Consider the following 21,918-nt stretch of genomic DNA (forward strand, 5'->3'; position numbering starts at 1 on the left):
GATTAGGTACAGGGGTAAAGAATATTCAATTTCCGTTGTCTATACGGCCACATTAACCCATCTCTCATTAGTGTTGCGTGTTCTTTTCTCTCCTTCTCTGACATAAAAGTCTTGTCCGTTGCCATTGGGACGCGCCGTATTCTCCTGACTTAAACTAGGAATTATTATTAGAGGGTATCTGTGTCTGAGTTCTGAGCACTCCTTGGCACAATAATCAGACTTGATCCATATGTGCGCAGAGGATGGATCTAAACCCCTCTGCACTGGCCTTTCATGCACAGATAAACAGCTTCCTCTCTGGGCAAATGAGCTGTGCCTTCTGGAGATCAGAAGGGAGAATATGTCCCTGAAATTATATAAAAACCATAGGGCCCTCTTTAATGTTACCAAGTACTGCCCAGTATAAGACAACAGATTAAATTGGTCCTCACTTTGATCTCCAAGCTGTAAGTGGGGAAAGCATTATTCATGTATTATTATGAAGAAAATGGGACAGCAGAAGTCATCTGAAGTGACAGTTATTATTGTCAATGAATGGTCTCAGCATAGCTCAACATTCCTTTCCCTAGTATCCTGCTGATTTTGTTTACATGGAGGTAATCTAGTTTACAGTATAGTATTATTTTGAGCAAGCACCTCGGTTATTGACTGGTTTACTATTACTCTAATCTAATATGTGCCTAATGTACAGCCGTAGCATTAATGGAAAGCACTTTCTGTTTTTCTCACTTTCAGTATCAAAACTGCTACCAATACCAGTTAGTGTCCCAGTGTTTCCTGACAAACTACATGGCTAGGTCCTGGAAAAACCAGGGAGAACTCTGGGCCCTTGGAACACACAGACAGAGATTTATGGAGAAAGAGCTAGATTCTCCGTGGGACAGCTATGTGTTCTGCTGTTCTCGTTATCTCCAGCAGGAGAGCAGAGCAGATGGGCTCTACTGGGCCTCTTTCCTCTGGAAACGCAAACCTAACTGGGGAGAGAGGCTGGTTGGCTGTGTTTCTCTGTCTACGCTAAACTGCAATGGTCCCTCAGGATAGCTATGAGACAAACGTTCCAACATTTTCGCAACAATATAGAACTGAAGAGAGCAGAAGATTTAAATGAAGTTGGGCTTCCCTATCCTGAGGAAAACAAGTGTTATTCTCTCCCTGATTTAGTTATCTTCTCCCATTGAGTTGCCAGTCATCTATGTCCTTTTCAATTATAGCCCTCCAGAGTCTGCTATTTTTATAACACAGGTTAATTGGGAGTGAGAGTTTTTCTTCCAACCTGCATAGCTGCTGATGGAAAAGGTTTTTCAAGGTGCTTGCTCTTGACAAACACTGAATTAAAAAACATTCCTTTTCGTCAGCCAGACTTTCTCTGTCTGGTTCAAAGGCGGATGATGTTTAATAGACTGCTATGCCCTGACAGCATTTTGTTTTATTCCCACTTCTTTCTCACTGGTTCCTTGATTCTTCAAGCATTAGTTGTGCCTTTTGCGTAAGAAACTATTATTTGGTTTTCCTTGACACTAACCAGAGTCCAAGCTCTTATTACTAAAGTCATTATTTGTCTGATTTGAAGGTCAGATGAGGGGAGCAGGGATGAGTATTTATGATCCAGACAGACAGGGATATGCTGCGTCCCACCCTGACTCTGTCCAAGACGGTGTTCCCCCCAGGAACAGCTCACGGTCTACCATCTGCTCAATGTCTAGAGCTGTGCGTGTGTGTGTATGTCTGCATTATGTTCTGTTAGTTTGTGTGTCAGCTTAAATTGGTCCATACGTTTTGTGTGTGTTCCTCTCACACGTTGAGCATTGACTTTCTTCCTACCCACAACTGAATAGAGTTGAGTTGACCACCCTTCTTCAGCCACCTGACCTCAGTCTTTCTCCTCCAGGTGAGAAGGGCACTCTGACCCACGGCTCGGTGGTGGACGGCAGGTTTGAAGGCTTCATCCAGACCCACCAGGGCATGTACTACGTGGAGCCTTCGGAGAGGTACCTCAGAGACAAGGATGTGCCCTACCACTCAGTCATCTACCACGAGGGGGACATCAGTGAGTATACTTGATTCACTGATCTCCTCTGCCAGTCACCCTGCAGGCCTGCTGAAGTAATGGTGCCAACATCATAGCACTAAAATGAGTTCTGGCTGTCGTTAATGTAATAGGTATATTTCATAGACTTAAAGGACATGTTCTTTAATGCTTTTGCTATATTGATTCAGATGATGTTGCCCATACAGTATGACTCTGGGTGTGTGTGTATAAGTGTTGATTAGTTTTTTAGGGATATAGCTTTAGAAATGAGGGGTTCATTATCCTATTCAGCAGTGGGAATACAATTTCGTTCCAAATAACACATATTTTGTGTAGGCAAAGATGGTTATTATTGGAAGCGCAGTGGATGGCTTAACACCACAGTATTCTGTCAGTGTATTAGTTTTGAAAAGCCATTTTTTCCATCATGAGCATGAAATGGATTGAATTAGCTGTAGCAGCTCTAAATACCAGTACCATGGCTGTGCTCTTTTTAATTACAGTTGTCAGCCACTGACAGCAGTGACTAATCCATGCTGGCTCGTCTGTCCCAGCTTTTCTCTCTCCACCTCTGCTACACACACATCCCTCCCTATCAGAGAGAACTGTAGGCGTCACACTGTGACAGGACAAGGACTTTAGATAGAGAGTGACACCGAAAGGCGATTCTCTGCTGTAGGTGTTTGTTGTAAGCAGAGATATGGACGATTATGGATGGATGAATGTGTGCCTAAATGAACTGAAGTATGGGGGTGGGACAGGACAGGTTTCTCTAGGCTTGGAGGTAAGGTCTTAAATGCTGTGGAGTGCATACTGAGCAGAGTGGAGATCTACGGTTCAAATACAATGCAGAGCTGTCAGAGGAGAGGTCTATCCAAGGGGAGTTTACATTGGACATTTAGCCATGCATAAGGTCAAGTCAAGGTCATGTCAGATGAACTGTGGAATGGGCCTGAGCCAGAGGAAGGGGAGCTGAGGAAGGTTGCACTGGGACACTTCGGCAAGACACACACCACACACACACACACACACACACACACACACACACACACACACACACACACACACACACAGGGTCAGGGTTAGGCTGAGCCCTGATGATTGATTGATGTGAAGTCAGGATCAGACGCCAGTGGCAGGGAGTGAATCATCTTCCTTAGCATCCAGGTCACCAATTATAAGTCGATCTGAGGTGTGGGCTAAGCTCCAGAGACCACTGACCCCACCATCCCAGTACAGGCCAGAGAGCTGCCCTCTCAGGCAGGGTGGAGGCCCACCCTGTGTTACTTGGCCCTCTCTTCCTCGGGTGGGTCTGATTCACAGCCAGCCTGCCTACTGACACACAGGCACAACCAGCCCAGCATGAGCCTGCAATCAAAGAACCTTTCTCTCACGCTTCTTCTCCACAATGTAGGCCTACTCGCTCTTTCTCCTTTCCCTCCATTTCTTCCCCGTCTCCCATTCTTTGTAATTTTCTGTCTGTATGAGGTGTCAAAGCTCTCACCCTCTATTCCTCCTCCCGTCCCTTTCTCTTTCTGTTTATCTGAGGGTGTGAACAGAGCCGTTCTGTTCCTCATCCCTTTCTCTGTTCCTCAGTGTCATATCCAATGACAGGCTGTCATCAGAACCCCTCAATAGTACTGCAGGGCTTGGCGACTGCCACAGTACCGGATTTGAGGTAGTTATGCCCTACCCATTATTTGTGCTTTTCACATTTTTCTTCGTTCCTTAGCAGATCGTATTGCCTGAGACATTACATGAAGGGCCCCATTTCATATTCTTTCCTTCACTACTCTATGAAGCGAATGCCGATGCCCCAAACAGATCATTTCTGTCAAGTCCGGTCATAGCACTGACGGCAGCTTTCTTGTAAAGACATTCTTATCTCCTTTGTGCCAACAGGCACCACTATGGGTTAACATGCTCCACACTCCTTGTGGTACATCATATTTATATTTACATAGCCTGTGATGTTATCCGCAGTACATTAACACATAGTTGAGTCATTTCTTCATCTAACTTTGGCTATATTCCAATGACCCAATGAAGTATCAAATCCATATTAATACAAGGGGACTGGGTAAAGACAATCTTCCATTAGACCTGTTTGAGAACTTCATTCCACTTACGTTTTTGTCATTTAGCAGATGCTCTTATCCAGAGCGACTTACAGAAGCAATTAGGGTTAAGTGCCTTGCTCAAGGGCACGTCGTCAGATGTTTCACCTTGTTGGGTCGGGGATTTGAACCTGCGACCTTTCGGTAACTGGCCCAAAGCTCTAACCACTAAGCTACCTGCCGCCGCATCCCATTCAGTGTAACATTCAGGTTTCAGCAGTTGTTTTAGTCAAACTGCTGTTCCTGGGAACGTCTTTATCCACCCATTAATGAGTCTCCCCTCACAGATATCCTGTCTGCACTTGGATGGTTTCAGACATCAAAGACACTCTTCAAACAGGTTCATTTTGTGGCGGAGGCTTTTTTCCTTGAAGAAACTGTAGCACCTAATTTTAGAATTCTCTTTCCTGTTGAAGCCGGTGTTGGTGAGAGAGAGGAAGGACAAATGGTGGAGGGATAGAATGAAAAGGCGTGACTGACTCTGTGACTCCCATTTCCCCCGGCTTTCACAACTTTGTCTTTCTTCGCTTCTCGTTTGCAAAGGATTTTTGATTAGCATCTGAATGAGAGGGCATTCACTGCAGGGACAATGGCAGCTTTCTGTCTGGAAATAGAGAACACATTGTCAGGGCAGAATGTTTTGTTGTTCAGTCAATCCGGTCGGTCCAGTACAGAGCCATTCTCCTCAACTGACAACGGTGGGACAGGTTGACCCTGAGCCCACTTTCTCCCTCTCCAACCCATTGACCTGACTGCCCACGAGTGGCGCTTTGTGGTGACTCATCATATGATATGCAAAGCAGAATGCCAATGATCTGCGGTAAGTCAATAGTGCTGTAAGTACGGCCAGGCTTTAAGGAACACCATCCTGACCCTGCAGCATTTATCCTGACTTTGATCAAAAATAAAATAAAAAAGGCTATAAATAAATTAAAGTGCCAAAATAGTTCCTCTGGCACTTTTCTGCCATCGGAATGTGAATTGAAATTTCTGTTTGTCCGAATTTGTCTGAGGAGAGGAGGAGGTTAGGCAGGTTGAGGGAGTGTGAAACGCTGGCTGAGTGTAGTGTTTACTTGTAGGTCGCAGAGCTGAGTGTGGTTTTGTCAGGACTGAGTTTGTGTTCTTTGGGACTGAATGTGTTTTCCTCGAGTTTTTAGGTGTATTCGTCAGCACTGTGTCATTACAGCGATGTGTGTTCTTTAGGACTGTGTTTCTGGGAGTTGAGTGTGTGTGTGTTCCTTAAATTTCCTTGGGGAGAGAGCGTGTGTTCCTGTGCGCTGGTGTGCGATTAAAAGGTGACGACGGCGTTGCTGTCGCTGGCAGACAGTGACATGCCCGTTGGCTTGTGGCAGAGGAATTTCTGTTCCCGCCACGCAGGCTGGTGACTGACAGGTCCATTTGGGAGGCTTTTTAAAAAATATTATTATTTGTGTTTATTCTCCCCTTTTTTTCTCCCCAATTTCATGATATTCAATATGTAGTTAAGATCTTGTCTCATCGCTGCAACTCCCCTACGGGCTCGGGAGAGGCGACGGTCGAGTCATACGTCATCCGAAACATGACCCGCCATGCCGCGCTGCTTAACGCTCGCTTAACCTGGAAGCCAGCCGCACCAATGTGTCGGAGGAAACAACGTTCAACTGAAGTCAACTAGAGTCGCTAGAGCGTGATGAGCCAAGGAAAGTCCCTCGGCCAAACCCTCCCCTAACCCGGACGACACTGGGCCAATTGTGTGCCGCCCACAGCCGGCTGGCTGGCTGACACAGCCTGAGATCGAATCCCAGGCTGTAGGGATGCCTCAACACTGTGATGCAGTGCCGTGGACTGCTGAGCCACTCGGGAGGCCATTTGGAGTCCATTTATATGCCAGTATATTGTGGTGGATGTAAGAGTGCTGATTGCTGTAGACTAAATGAGACGCATGCATGTACTGTAATTACATGATCCTAGTTGTAGGATTGATTGTTTACTGCTGTGTTTTTGCTGTGATTAGGGGGGCTTTCGCTATTGACTAGAGCTGTGGCATCGACTGTGTGTTGTGTACATTAGGGAAAAGATGCAGTGGAGACCTCTATTGAAGCGTGCAGTCAGCGTTATTGACTCTCACTGCATGTTACTATCTGGGGACAACTGGGGGAGTAAATAATCTCTCTGCTTGGAACTGATCAAAGAGCAGTATGACCTGACCTTGTTTTATTATCAGCATATTGTACAGTAACGGCCTGATTGATGGCATATGCATTCAGTTATTCTGTGTATTCAGGATTGTTGTATTGCGGTGTATAGGTTAAAACATTCAAAGTGCTGAGTGTGGGATTGTGCTGGCCTGTGTTTTGAAGTCCTGTCTCAGGTATCTAAAGCAGAGTAGGGAGGGCATGTTGCCCAGGGGAGGGAGAGATGGCTCTGTTATCCCGGAGTCCTCATTAGTGACACACACACACCGCCTCTTCCTCCTCACCCTGCTTGCTCTGTTATGCAGCCCGCTTAGACAGCAACAGAGCTGTCAGGCCTGGTTGACACTGCACCATTCCCCAGGCCCAGAGAGCCCCGGCTGAGGCCCCTGGGTTCACCTCACTCTGCCCAAACCCAAAACAGCATATCCATATGTTACTCTGCCTCCCTCATAATAAGGGTCAGAAGTTTTCCATGGTCACGTAACCTAACCAGGACAAGAGTAGCATACCCAAAAGAGACTGCCTGCCTCCCTGTGTGTCCTCCATACCTGTTCCCAACCCTGCATCTTCATCCAACAATTGGCTTTGTTCTGTAGGGACTGACATCAGACAGAGATGGCAGAAGTAGTTTGCTGTGAATAGATAAAGCCAACTAGGGAAGAAGTAGAAAGCCCTGTGTTATCCTGTTGACTAAACACACAGCCGTAATTGGAGTTCATTAGCATTCACGCCTGCTGTGAAGGTAAAGAGTGTAGATTACAAAAACCCATTAAGAGTTTTCAGATTTCCACAGGCAATTATGGCTCTCTGCTAAGAGTTCTGTGTCACTATGGTTTACTCATTTTCATTAGTGTTTCACTGTGCAGTTCTGTGTTCTGCATAGTGATCGCTGAGCTCATTCTACAGTGGCGCTCTCTACTATGGTGAGACTGCTTGTTTATTGGCTCATTTAGGAACAGGATGGTGATGACAGGGAGGGTGCTCTCCAACTTGATTGCTGGCTGCTCTTCAATGGGTGACATCAGACCAGAGTCAATAGATTTGAATTGGATGCGTTAATCAAAATGATGTTCTGTTTCATGAGGAAATTGGATCTAGGCCCCTGCTTTAGGCAGATGCCGGTGAACAAACGGTGTTCTTGGTGATCACCATGTTAGCTGGGTTGTAAAGTACCCAGCTCTGTCTGTTTTTACTGATTTGGTCCCATTGGGAATGCTGCAGCAGCCAGCCAGTCCACAGAGGGACACAGCACCACATGTTGTTGTTTTGGGCAATGGCATTATTTGTCAGCAGAGGGCAAGGACACGGTCACTGCTTAGATGTAGGTTTAAATCTGGACTCTGTGGCAAAATCTGTGGTATCTCAGACCGTTCTTTGACATTGATCTGTGTTGGTAATTGTGAAGGTGTATTGCTGAATACTGGACTTTCCTGGATACTGTAGTTGCAAGTAGTAGTGTTGCTCCTTATTGAGTCTGGTGTTTTTCAGAGCCTCTGGCAGAGGAAAGTCGAGCAGTGAGTGAGTCAGTGACATGTAATTTGGGAGGAAGACTGCTTTGTTACTCTCCAGCCTGGAGAAGGAGACGCCAGCTGTGAACAGAGGCTTATTCTTTCAGTTCGCGTAGACAGTCTGTGTGTTAGGCCTTGTTACACACACACACACACAGAGAGATTTTAACTACAGCTTCTTTCTGTCCTAATGAACAGATATCTCCACCCTCGGATGAATGTTGCTGCTAGAGATAGTAAGGTTATTATACTGGTATGTTTTAGAGGGCCTTGGATATAGTAGATGAGGTTATACTGGTATGTTTTAGAGGGCCTTGGATATAGTAGATGAGGTTATACTGGTATGTTTTAGAGGGCCTTGGATAGAGTAGATGAGGTTATACTGGTATGTTTTAGAGGGCCTTGGATATAGTAGATGAGGTTATACTGGTATGTTTTAGAGGGCCTTGGATAGAGTAGATGAGGTTATACTGGTATGTTTTAGAGGGCCTTGGATAGAGTAGATGAGGTTATACTGGTATGTTTTAGAGGGCCTTGCATAGAGTAGATGAGGTTATACTGGTACGTTTTAGAGGGCCTTGGATAGAGTAGATGAGGTTATACTGGTATGTTTTAGAGGGCCTTGGATAGAGTAGATGAGGTTATACTGGTACGTTTTAGAGGGCTTTGGATAGAGTAGATGAGGTTATACTGGTACGTTTTAGAGGGCTTTGGATAGAGTAGATGAGGTTATACTGGTACGTTTTAGAGGGCTTTGGATAGAGTAGTTGAGACCACACTATGGCCTATGGCTACTATTGTGTACAACCTTTTTCATTCCCCTTCTAAGCCGGTTTAGTCTGAAGCTGAGAGAAGCAATATTACTGGTAATATGGTTGAGCTCATATTGATGGTTTCCTCTTCTCCTCCCAGATTACCCTCATAAGTATGGCTCAGAGGGGGGCTGTGCTGACCACTCAGTGTTTGAAAGGATGAAGAAGTACCAGGCCTCGGCTATGGAGGAGCCTCTCAAGGTGAGCTGATAATACCCCACTGTGAAACCAACCCGATAGCTATACAGCACTCACCAATACTATACAACCACGTACACCTTCTGGACACAGTACTGGAGGACCATACAAACCACCTCACATCTTCTTGCTCCATGGTAAAATAACAGTTAGCATGATAAGGAAAAATGGAAGTGATTAAGTTGAACTTGTTATTGGAGCTGTAACGAGAGCCAGATTCCTGTTGTTGTTCCTGGGTTGTTATCCTTTCAGCTCTGTGGATGACTGAGTAGAGTGATGTCACAGATCATTTGGCAGGGTGAGGAGTTAGTGTTCTCTCTCCCCAGGGATGAGTCAGACCATGGGTGTGTCAGGAAATGTTTACCCATGTTCTGGAAGACCTCTCCCTCCTCCCTTCAGAAGCCAGGGCCCTCATTCTCCACATTTGAAGACATGGGATTTTTCCCTGACCAAAATGGATGAAATCCGTACACATTCCTGTTGGTCACCTTCTCATGTCATTTCTTAGTCTTGGGATCTTTTTTTCAACCTCCCACTTCCCTCTCTCACTCTATCTCTCTTCTTCCAGCTCCCCTCGTTCCACCTCACTCTCCCTCACATCCATCTCTCCCTCCTAGTTGACTAATGGTAGGAGTTCCTCTGGTTGTTGTCTCTGCAGGATCCCAGCAGTGTGGTGGAGGAAGAGGAGAGGTCCCATGGACATGGTCCGGTGATCCTGAGGAAGAAGAGAGCAGCTCAGATAGAGAAGAACACCTGCCAGCTCTTCATCCAGACTGACCACCTCTTCTTCAAGTACTACGGCACCAGAGAGGCTGTCATCGCACAGGTACTGAGGCTGTAACACACACTAGGGCTGTCCCAGACTAAAAAAAAATATTGGTCGACCGAGAGTCATCTGTTCTTTCAACTATTCTATTGGTCTACATTTTAAGTGTATTTTTCCATATATAGACACACCCGAAGTTTGAATAAAATCAACTATATGCACTGAGCTTGTCTGATGCTTTAAGCTCACTCTTTGATTAAATAAGACACAAATGACTCAAGATGGCCACACTGTGTTAAAATTAAATGACAGAGCCTGTGTGACTGGTGCACGTTGTCTCGCTCTCCTTCCTGCTGCAGCGAACAGGCACCACGGCAAGTGTTTATTGCCGCTGTCTGTGCTGAAGCTGCAACATAATTACACCCACTTTGTTTCTTACTTGTTTCTGACTGAAACGTTCTTACCGAAATACCTCATTTGTTTAGGAAAAACATTCCCTATTCCGTAGACCCTTGCTCTCTTTACGTAAAACATGTATGCAGTGCATGCACCTGACCAATAGGGTCTGACCTATAGCATAGCATATCATAATCACATCAATAAATTGGTTGTAGCAAACTCTGAACACTGTAACACATGACAGCAAAATGGATGAGGAGGACGTGAAAAATTTACTCGAAACGGGGGAATGTTTACTGGCTGCACAGGAGGGAAAGGGGAAGTTAGATGTGTGTAAGACATTTGACTTAGTTGTGGAAACTATTGAAGAGAAAGGAGGATATAGGAGCAAGTTCTGAATGAGTATTGTGTAGCAAACAGGTGCTGTTAGATTACAATATTATACTTTTTTCTGCCCGTTTGGAAGTGTAAACAACACTATATAAAATAGAACAGACTCTGGTATTACTTATAATGAAAAACATTTGCAAAGCCTTCATTAAAGCATAGCAAAGATTTATAAACAGCCGGATTTCTGAAATTGCTTTATACAACATTTTGCAGTTGCATGAGGCTTGGTGCTCAGGGAATCATTAGGCTATTAAACAAACACTCAAACTGTCAGTAGAAGAAGGATCTGTCTTATTTCTGTAGATGTATATGGACGATTTATAAAGCCAGGCATGTTTAACAGTTTGGTTATAGACCTAATTAAGTTGGTTTCCTGTTTCCTCACTCCGCTACTGCCTCTGTCGCATTGTTCTCAACACCATTATTATACACATAGCAACATATAGGGAAAGGCACCAATTCAACGGCGCACTGAAGATTAACTTTCAGAACCGTGGACAGCGCCTGCTATCCATCGCGGGAGAAAGCGCTTTTGTTATATAATATTATTTAGTTTATCAGTGTTGCACCATTATTCTTATATAATATATTATTTTTCCATTTTCAGTAGCACATCTTAGAGGGATGTACTGTGCCATCACAGTGGCCTCCAATTGATTAGTCCACTGAGATGAGCACAAATCAGACAGGTGTCTTATGCCCCATTTAATTATTTTTATCAATTTGCGACTGCTCAACTAATGAAATCTCGGTCGACCAACAGCATATCGACCAAACAATCGACTAAATAAGGTCAACCCTAATATACACACACACACACACACACACACTCTGAATCATTCGGCAGTGGGAAACCAGGGCCTGCCCTTTAATTCCGCCGGGAGAAATGGATTACAAACAGAATAGTGTTTGTCTGTGGGTCTGATCAGTTGTTGTTGGCTGGCCTCCTTCAGCCAGCCCGCCCAGCATCGCAGACTTGTTCCTCCTGACTGAGTTCTATAGCCTAACAAATGAGATGCAGAGGAAATGCTGCCTTTCACAGTAGAGGGTCCAGTTAAAGGAGAGACTAGCTGATTTAAAATGTCATTTCTGTGGACACTCACTCTCTCCATTGGTGAGATAATGAAAAAAGGTTCATTGTGATGATGACGTAAATGTGTTCGTTAGGATTGTGGTTAAACTCTGAGACTAGAGGCTTGTTTATAGGATGGGCTGGACAGTGTGGAGCAAGTCATCAACAGATTGATTCCAATAGGCTGAACGCAGTGATTCTGTAGTTAGAGATATTATTCATGTGTTCATTGGTGGGGTAACAGACATGTCATGTCTTTAATGCCATGCTATGATTTATCTGATGTTCTCTCTGCAGTGCAGTTGTTCCACACTTCTCACCATCTAATCGTGACTGTTTTATTCTGTAGATCTCCAGCCATGTAAAGGCCATTGACTCCATCTACCAGGGTACTGACTTCCTGGGCATCCGCAACATCAGCTTCATGGTCAAAAGGATCAGGGTGAGTTTGTGTTCAGGGTTGGGGGGGTGGTGTGGTGAGCCCCACCATTTGCCTCACTTATCAGTATTCCGCCATACTCCAAGACCTAATAAATCCTTAAAATCCTCAGGTGAACACCAGCTGCCATTTAAAGTAGGGAGCTCAGAATTCAAAATTCAAAACAACTCTCACAAAAGGTTTCTCTGGGGCCAAGGAGCTGGCAACTTAAGTAGAATCATTTCTCTCTGTCTGAAGCCTTTTCCCGCTCTCTCTTCAAACACACATTAGAATAGTTACCTTTAGCAATGATTATAGTGATGTAGACACAGTGACTTTTATGTGTGAAGTCTCTTCTCCAATACCCCAGGAACCTGTTACTGTAGGCCCTCCCAACAAAGCTTCCGTCTGTTCCCCTATCGCGCGCGCGCGCGTGTGTGTGTGTGTGTGTGTGTCAGGGTTTCTGTTAGCCGGTAATAGCCTGCTTTTTTTTTTTTTAAGCCGATAAATAAAATTGCCGCCGGTCAATTGTCTGGGAGAAGAATAAGAAAATCCCATTGCGAAATAATGCTCTTTAGCCTATTCATTGATATTAATACCAGTCGGCCTATAGGTTCATTTAGTGGAATTAAATTGGCACTTGTGTACAGTATATTAGTTTTGTAAGGCTATCTTATTTATCAAACGCCTACAGCATACAGATACAGAGCCTTTGAGTGAAAAATCTGTCTGCTGCTACAGCATCTCAAACAGCAAAAGCATAGGCAACGGAAGACACGCTTCATCAGCGCATCACACACCACTTTGCAATTAGCTGGAGGTAGTATGCATTTTGAAAATATATTCTTGTTTGAAACCTGAACGTTTTCCTACATATTATGAGGCATGTCTTACCTTGCTTCAAAGTAACCTAGCCAAAATCAGATCATATCCGTGGACGCAATTATTTTATGTAAACTTTCATTGTCCAGTAGCCCAAGGCACCATCCTAGTCAACCAATGCGTTGCATATTACATCTCCCCTCTTTCTAAATTTCTAACGGATATTTTCATCTCTGTCACATGAAACCGGTGAGCTTTTTCCTGCTAATTGCGTAATGGATGGAACATTCACGCATAGCCTACTGCCATGTGCTCATTGCTGCGTTTATAATGTAAAGAAATAAGTGTCAACATTTTAAGCTAAACGTTCTGATCTGTTGCATCAGACTCATTGCTTTTTTATTTTTATTATTCTCTGTCCCAGAGTCTGTTTGGAATAGGCTATTTCTTTCTCGACAAGCTGACCAATAGAATAGGTAACCTTTTCTACTATAGGGGAATAGTAGATTGACAAAGGCTAGTGATTCTGCTGTTCGTTACTGGTCTTGTTGGCTGAGTAACAGGACATGTTATTCTGACATCAAAGTGTGCCTCAGAGTTCGGTAAGAAGGAACGTACATTGTTGCATTCTTGACTTGCATGTTCTGTTAATATGAATTACCATAATCTAAATGTAACTTATGTCATTCTCAGCACTGTGGGTGGACGCCCTTATCAGGTTACGCACCCAATGTTTACGGGTCCGGTAATTTCCTCAAATGTCCGGTAAATTAAAGTGCTGCCGGTTAAACGTCCGGTGCCAGATTTTCCAAATGGAAACCCTGGTGGGGGTGGGTGGGTGTGATTACCTACTCATGACCTATTCAATAAACCATTCCTTTTGATCTCTTCAGATAAACACGACCAGTGATGAGCGGGACACCACCAATCCATTCCGCTTTGCTAACATCGGGGTGGAGAAGTTCCTGGAGCTCAACTCAGAACAGAACCATGATGACTATTGCCTGGCCTACGTCTTCAGCGACAGGGACTTTGACGACGGGGTGCTGGGCCTGGCCTGGGTCGGAGCTCCTGCAGGTACACACACACCAATTGAACTTGTGTACTGCACTCATTTGCATAATGGCTCTCAGGCTAGGAATTCAGTGGAGAATTAAAAAAGAAAACTGAGAATAGTGGACATTTATGCCTACTTAAAGAGTAGGAAGGTATGGCATCCAAGAAGTCACCCAAGTGTCCAGTGGTCTGTGAGAGACTCCCTGTCTCCAGTATCTCTAATAGGATCGCTCCATTGTAAAGAGGACAGGAAGCAAAAGCTGTGCTGCAGGTTCCCTGCTCTGCCCTCTGAGTCCTGCACACTATCAGAACACTCAATGATCCTCAGTCCATTAACCCCCCCACTCGTTCCACCAGCATGTCTGTAATTTAATGTTCAAGGCCAAGGAGGACTGGATTTGCTAAGGGATCGTCTCCACGCTGTTTCCACTTGAAATGCATTTTTGTGTTCCGCTTTCTCCCTCTCTGGGTGTTTGTCAAAACTGCAGAGCTCTCCAAACAAGGTTCACTCAAGGACAAAGGAGCTACATTCAGAGTCCTTCTCCTGAAGGAAGTTCTTAGACGTTTGTAGAATGTGAAACAGTCCATGGAGATGATCACACACCCCTTTCTATAGCCTGCAGCTGGGTCTCCCTCTGGTCTCCACCAACCCCATAGTGGTGACAGGCAGTCAGTAGTGTTGACTGTGAGAAGGGAGAAATCAATGAGACGGCCACAGCACACAGACAGAAATGGCCGTGTCACACACACACACACACACACACACACACACACAAGTAGGCTAAACACCTCTGAATGAATGATTCACACTAGAATAATATGAAGTTGTTGAGTGTGACTGGAGCGGTATGCTGTCCAGTGACAGGGGTGGCCCAGAGCCCTCCAGTGACAGGGGTGGCCCAGAGCCCTCCAGTGCTGGCTGACGAGTCATAATCAGATAGAACAGGAGTCCATACAGATGCAGGCTGTGCCTGGTTCAGGATATCCTCACGGTAATAATCAAGACGTAGAGAGAGTGGATAGTACTGTAGTTGAACCCCACGTTCATATGTTACTGCTATAAGTGTCTTTCAATGAGCAGCAGCCCCAGAGGTCAGAGTTCAGGCTTTGTTTTCCTTCATGAGGTTTAAATGAAAAGTCGGTGTCAGTTGGCCCAGGTATCATCAACATATCTTGATTAACTTCTGACTCACAGAACCCAAGATGAAAAACAACAACAAACACTAGGAATCAATACGGGCAAATAAGCAATGTTCTAAGCAGGCTGAATCGATCTGGGTCTGTAGAGCTGTAGAGGGAGGCTGTGGGCTAGTAGAGAAGAGATCTGCCTTGAACGCTCCAGTGGAGTGGACTGACAACAGACGGCTACTAGAGACACCAGTCAGGCCTGGGTAATGGTTTTCTTAATGGATTTGATCCATTACCACACTCATAAGTGACTTAAATGGAGGCATTCCTCCTACACTTACCACACACCACTTTCCACACACACACCACTTACCACACTACACACACACACAAATATGTGCCTATACTGTAAAGTGCCTAGGTTTCATGTTTCTATGTGTCTAAAAGCTGTTGTAGTCAAAGGTGTGGCCTCCTTATGACTAAGCACACAGGCTATTCTCAGATAAAGATGTCGCCACTGCCTGGCGTTCCAGCAGAGCCCCAGTCCTCCTAGCCTGTCTGGTTAGACAATAGAATTCCTCCATGGTCCACAGTTGTAGGAGAGAATGGACCTCCCCCCCCCCCCCCCCCCCCCCCCGATCTCAGAGGCAGTGTTGAGTGTGTAGTGCAGGGGGAGCCTAGAGGCAGACCGGCAATGTGCCAGCTGAATCTGATAGTACTGTAGGGTGGGACAGAGAATCTGTTCTGACTCAGCTCTGTCTACCACTGCTTACTCCCACTATCTGAGCTGACTTTAAACACTCCCTTTGAACACAATATGAAACTGGGGCCCTGTTCAACCCAAACCAGGTTTCCCTAATTGATTGATAAAAATCTAAGTGTGTGAGTATGCTCTTCCCTATGCTCCACATTTGCACTATACAGCTAACTGGCCATGTCTGTCAATGTGTGTGTTCCAGACAGTGTGTTTCTCTCTTTGAAAATGGGTAAGTGAGCGAGTTTAAATTAGCATTCTCAGCGACTGTGGAGCAGCGCCCTTCAGCTCTCCTGCTGTGCCCGAGCTGCCACTCTCCCCCTGCGGGCATATTCAGCACCACCTGGCTGCTCTGCCTCCTCTCATCTTCCTGCTGCTGTCTGTGTCTCTGTGTCTCACCTACAAGAGTAACCACTGGGCCCAAAATACATACCCTCTGCTCCCCTACAGTACCAAAGACTTCTGCTTATTCACTCCAGGCAGAGTATCAGGTTTAATTTACTCCAATAAGAGTGTCACTTCATTTCACTGTCACTTGTGTCAGAGTTGGAAACAGTACATCCTCAATGCCATGGAAATCCTGCTATAGTCCTGTTAGTTTGTTGGGTGGGATACAGTGTTAAAGAGAATCCTCCTCCATGGTGTGTACTGTATGTAATCTTGATGAGTGGTTTTACTGTGTTCTTAGGGAGCTCCGGAGGTATCTGTGAGAAGAGTAAGTTGTACTCTGATGGGAAGAAGAAGTCTCTGAACACCGGCATCATCACGGTGCAGAACTACGCCTCCCACGTCCCCCCCAAAGTCTCCCACATCACCTTCGCACACGAGGTTGGACACAACTTTGGCTCTCCGGTGAGTATTCTGTCCTGGGCCTTGTCTGGTTGTAGTCTGGTCTTTTATCGCAGTGCACAGCTCTAACCAGATCATACTGCACATGCTAATCAGTTGTATATACTTGAATACCACTTTGTTGAGATACTCACCATAGGATCTCTCTTGGTTTAAAGTCTCAGTACTGGAGGAGTCTATGTTAATGCCCTCCTGAGGGAGGAGAGGGATGCTCATTGGCTCCCTATGAACCTCTTCCCTATGGTTTGACAGCATGACTCTGGGACAGAGTGCACCCCAGGAGAGTCCAAGGCCCAGGAGAAGAAGGAGCAGGGGAACTACATCATGTACGCCCGGGCCACGTCAGGGGACAAGCTCAACAACAACAAGTTCTCCATCTGCAGTGTGAGGAACATCAGCCAGGTCCTGGAGAAGAAGAGGGGCAACTGCTTTGTGGGTAAGTGCCGTCTTTCTGAGGTTGTGTGTGTGTGTGTGTGTGTGTGTGTCCACACATGCACTTGCGGGCATCCATCTTTGCATGTGCATAGGAACTGTGGATGTGCTTGTCATTGGAATGGACATCCAAGGTTATGTGTCCTCTACTGCATCTCATCAGTCCTTCCTGTGTGTGTTTGCGCAGAGTCTGGCCAGCCCATCTGTGGTAACGGTCTGGTGGAGGCAGGGGAGCAGTGTGACTGTGGTTACAGTGACCAGTGTAAAGACGAGTGCTGCTACAACGCCAACGAGGCCGACGGCAACAAGTGCAAACTCAAGCCCGGCAAAATCTGCAGGTAAGTGGCCAATAATGTACGACAAAATGTTGTTGATTTTATGGTTAGTACTGTTAGAGTATTTATTTAATATAGTATTCAACTTGTTTCTGACTTAGTAAAAAGGAAGTTGAAGCTGACTTGGTGTGTGATCTGTGTTGTTAGTCCCAGCCAGGGTCCGTGCTGTACACCTACATGCAACTTCAAGGGCTCCAATGATAAGTGTAGGGAGGAGTCAGAGTGTGCTGAACAGGGCATGTGTAACGGAGGCACTGTCCAGTGCCCCACCTCTGAACCCAAAGCCAACTTCACCGCCTGCCATGGAGAGACACAAGTCTGCCTCAACGGGGTATGGTCTAGCTCTCTGACCAAACGTGTGTTGAAGTGCTTTAAATCATGACAATGGAGCATAACTGACACTCACCCTGTTTTGCCCTTTCCCTCTCCACGTCTCTGTCGACCAGGGCTGCTCTGGCTCCATCTGTGAGAAGTATGGTCTGGAGGTGTGTACCTGCGCCAGTATTGAGGGAACAGACGAGACTGAGCTGTGCCACGTCTGCTGTCAGGAGAGAAGTAAGTGTCTGTTATTTACTTGTTACCACTATCATCGGCCCATTATTGGCCATCCGTCCCAATATGACATGTATCTTAAACCACCAAGACCCTGCAAAGACTGGGACTGTCCTGTTAGCAGTGACCTCACAGTGGCGTTCCCCCTCTCCTCCCCCACCCTGCAGTGAAACCCGACACCTGCAGCAGCACGGGCTCTGAGAAGTGGGCCCGCTTCTTCAGCAAGAAGATCACCACGCTGCAGCCAGGCTCCCCCTGCAACGACTTCAAGGGTTACTGCGACGTGTTCATGAGGTGCCGGCTGGTGGACGCAGACGGCCCCCTGGCCAGGCTAAAGAAAGCCATCTTCAACGCAGAGCTCTACGAGAACATCGCGGAGTGGATAGTGGTTAGTGTCTCAGGCCCAGCCAATGTCCTAGTTGTACTGTAGTTACCTGTGTTGTTCAGAACATTAGTTCACCCTACTGCTGAAACTGTCACTCCCGTTGGCATGAAAACTATTTCAGGAGCTAAATACACCTCTTTATGAAATGTTCTTACCGGCTTCAATATGAAAGTTATGTCCGACACTGAAAAAATATGACTTGGCATAATCTGTGTTCCAGGCTCACTGGTGGGCAGTGTTGCTGATGGGCATTGCTCTCATCATGCTGATGGCTGGTTTCATCAAGATTTGCAGTGTCCACACACCCAGCAGCAACCCCAAACTGCCCCCACCCAAGCCACTGCCAGGTACGTTACGCCTCAACACTGGGGGGGGAAACATATCTCCCCAGCTAGACTGACAAAATAATGATAGTGTATGGAAGAAGTGTAACTGTGGTTCATTTTATGAAAGCAGGTATGTGTGTGAGTGTTATGGTGTTGAGAGCAGTGTGTTTGTGTCTCCCATACAGGCACGTTGAAGAGGAGAAGACAGCAGCAATCGAATGGCCAGCAGCCCCAGCAGCAGCGTAACCAGCGCCAGCCCAGAGAGAACTATCAGTTGGGTCAGATGAGACGCTGAGACACTGGGCCCCTCTTTGCCTTGGTTCTTCCTAGTGCCTACAGTGGGAACACTTCACTCCAAAGAGTTACCTGTACCATTCATTGCAACCACCCATCTGCAAAGCTAAAACTGTCAACAGAACTGATTTCAATAGACAAAACGTACAGTTCTAATGGACTATAGCAACACCACGGCTCTGGGAGCCAGCCGAGCTGTCCTTCACACAGCTGTAAGCAGAAAATATTATAGGAAAGCTCTTGGCAATGACGGGAAGAGAAAATGACTGATTTATTTTTTCTTTTCTTTACTGGAGTGCAGGGGAGAGCAGCAGCATTGTGGTAATGCAGCCTCTCCTCCTTTTTAGCTTCTTTCTTTCATCTGTTTTTCCTTTCTGAGGTGCTGCCCTCCTGAGCAGGAAAACAGGACTGCAGGTCACATGGGTTTTTGCTGCTATGCAAAGCCAGGATGTGAGACATTGTCGCAGAAGAGACTAATTTGCCAATGTAATTATTATTTTTAAAATCAAAACATGATAAGAAAAAATGCACAGGCTTTTATTTCCAAAGCATACATGTTCTTTCTGCGTGCAATTGTACAGATATTGAGATTATACATTTTTTTTTCTTTGTATCATATGAAATCGATTGTTTTCCTGCTGTCTGATAAAGATTATTTACTGTTTTAATTCACTCTCTCAGGATTAATAAAACAAAAAACAGCCCTGTCTGTCACGTTTAGAAGCTCATGTGGGGTGGATCAGAACAGACCTCTGTTATCAGAACATGGAGGGAATGTAAACCTAAAGCTGAATAAGATTAAAGCAGTCCTCTGTCAGAGGACTGGAGGGTATAGAGAGGCGACAGAGTTGTAGAGACTGTTGTGATATCATGGGATATCATTGGGCTGGTGGAAGGTGTCATATTCAGACAGGTTTGCTTTTACATGTTTTACTTCATTATGACATATTGTTCTCTTCAGCTATTTTTTTCTGACTCAATGCATTGATGTGAATCACTGAACCGCTAAATGCAGCAGATGTACTTGTCTATTGATCATTCCATGTGAGATTTTTTATTTGGATCTCTTTTAGTCTTCCAAGAGTCCTTAAACATTAAAATACAATTTATAATACGAGAGATGGGTAGGATGGAGGAAGAAAGGAGAGAATCTTCAATGCTTTAGCATACAAGGCTGTCCGAGGGCTGGCTGGTGCTACACCTCATGACTATGCCACTGAACATGGTCACATCGTATCCTTCAAGTCACAGGGCCTTGGCCAGAGCCTGCGAACACAGGCCAGGGTCCATAGGGGGCAATATTACAGAGGGCATCACAGACAGTCACTGTACTGGTCTGGACATGCTCTCACCTAGCTCGGCTGCCCTCACCAATGTTGTTACCTTAATAAAACGCACAGTCTTTAAGAGCTGACCTGGGAACAACTGAATGCCCTGTTACATACCAGTTTGAAGGCTGCTTGAGGAATCTTTTACACTTATGGCATGCATTAGGAATGTGATGAATGGTTTGCCAGATGAAGATCCTGGATGGCTTTAATGTGATTTTTTTTTTTATATATATTTTTTTTTTTGTCTCTTATTTTAGCAGTTCAGATATTTGTATATGGGGGAATTGTATCGATAAAGTCCTACAATGTCTTAATGTCTGAGTGTCCAGCTATGCCAAGCTGTTACATATGAACTGAGATTGATAAGGCTACCAATTACCTGTAACTGTTCTCCCTTTGGCTATAATTTCCATGTCGTGGCTCTCCTATGATGCATATCTGTGTTGCATGTCCTGTCTCTCTCCCTAACCCCACATCTCTATTGGAAGTACGTAGCTCTGCTCTGGGGATGATCTCCACCAAAATGAACCTATATGTCATAGTCTGTGGTTTGTGTAAAGACATCATAAACAATGTGTCTAAATGGAGTTGAGTCTGATTCTCCTGAGCCCATTGCAACTCCACAGTCTGTCTGGAGGTCAGTGGGGTTTGTAATGTATTGCCGACTCAGAGCCACAGAGACCAGGACAATCCCAGAAGGCAGGATATCCAAAGAGACTCTATTTATCAGCTTGGAGTGCTGAAGTCTCAGGAGGCTTGAGGAAACAGATTGCAAAAGTGACACTGCTTGACTTCGGGTGTCTTTTAGAAGGTCAACTTGACTGACTAGGGAGAGGAGAGGACGTGGGATAAATGTACCGTCCTGTATTTGTGTGGCAGGTGTTAAGTCTTTCAAAGCCTGTTACCAAGGTCTCTCAAATAAGTTTCTCAGAATGAACATAGACTAGTACTCAAGGTCAGGAGGTAACCCTAAGTCCTTTTTTACTTTTGATGACTTTGTTTATCCCATTTAAATGATATGTGGCTATCTTGATATTTTATGACTGATTCTGGCCCATTATGCCTTATCAGGTAGGTAGACCCGAAGAAGAGTGTCCTGGAGCTTAATTAACGACAAGCAGGCCTCTTCACATATTAATGCCTTTACTGTTTCCTCCCAAAACTGGTCATTATCGAATGAGGAAAAATGGCTCTTATCTATGTAGCCACATACAATGTCTACAAGAGAGCCTCTGAAATGGAAACAAAACTGATCCTCCCTTGATTCTAACATGTTTCTGTTTGGTGCTGGTGGGTATGGGTTTGTGCTGGATAGTAAAATATTGTTTCTCATTACCTTTTGGCATTTAGTAAGGCTCATCGGAGGGTTGTCGTCTTAAATCATTCGTCTCATTGTCTTTTTATTCCTGCGGGAAGGTAATAGGTGGGTGTATAGGGGGCGGTGCCTGGGATTTACATTTCTGTCTTTAATTTGTCTTGCTAAAAGTATTTTGAGAAAAGCGGGCTCTGAAATGTAAGTGATGTAAACCGAGAGAATCCAGAATGGAAAAGTCTAGTACTACTGTCTGATTTTAATGTCTGCTGTGTTTTATACAGTATCTTCAATATTCTTTACGATTTACTTTTCTTTTCTTGGCTCTGTTTCCTGTTCTGCTCACTTTGAAAAAATTGACTAAAATTGCTAAAAGTACTGTGCAAATATGTTTATTATTTTTTTGAACTACTTGAAATGCTTTAATAAAAATAGACTTGATCAACAAAATGTTGTTCT

General features: G+C 45.0%; 1 protein-coding gene across 1 annotated transcript in view; it reads left to right on the forward strand.

Annotated features, from left to right (window-relative positions):
- LOC115203098 (disintegrin and metalloproteinase domain-containing protein 10) overlaps window positions 1-21,918 on the forward strand; it is an 81,698-nt gene extending 59,780 nt beyond the window's left edge. Inside the window, exons 4-16 of the mRNA XM_029767467.1 lie at window positions 1,889-2,047; window positions 8,741-8,841; window positions 9,497-9,664; window positions 11,815-11,907; window positions 13,599-13,782; window positions 16,332-16,495; window positions 16,745-16,928; window positions 17,112-17,262; window positions 17,407-17,590; window positions 17,706-17,814; window positions 17,979-18,199; window positions 18,417-18,543; window positions 18,708-21,918. Coding sequence (XP_029623327.1) covers window positions 1,889-2,047; window positions 8,741-8,841; window positions 9,497-9,664; window positions 11,815-11,907; window positions 13,599-13,782; window positions 16,332-16,495; window positions 16,745-16,928; window positions 17,112-17,262; window positions 17,407-17,590; window positions 17,706-17,814; window positions 17,979-18,199; window positions 18,417-18,543; window positions 18,708-18,817 — 1,955 coding nt within the window. The 3' untranslated portion in view covers window positions 18,818-21,918. The remainder of the gene's footprint in view (window positions 1-1,888; window positions 2,048-8,740; window positions 8,842-9,496; window positions 9,665-11,814; window positions 11,908-13,598; window positions 13,783-16,331; window positions 16,496-16,744; window positions 16,929-17,111; window positions 17,263-17,406; window positions 17,591-17,705; window positions 17,815-17,978; window positions 18,200-18,416; window positions 18,544-18,707) is intronic.

Source organism: Salmo trutta, chromosome 12 (genome assembly GCF_901001165.1).
Source record: "Salmo trutta chromosome 12, fSalTru1.1, whole genome shotgun sequence".
Lineage (NCBI taxonomy): Eukaryota > Metazoa > Chordata > Actinopteri > Salmoniformes > Salmonidae > Salmo > Salmo trutta.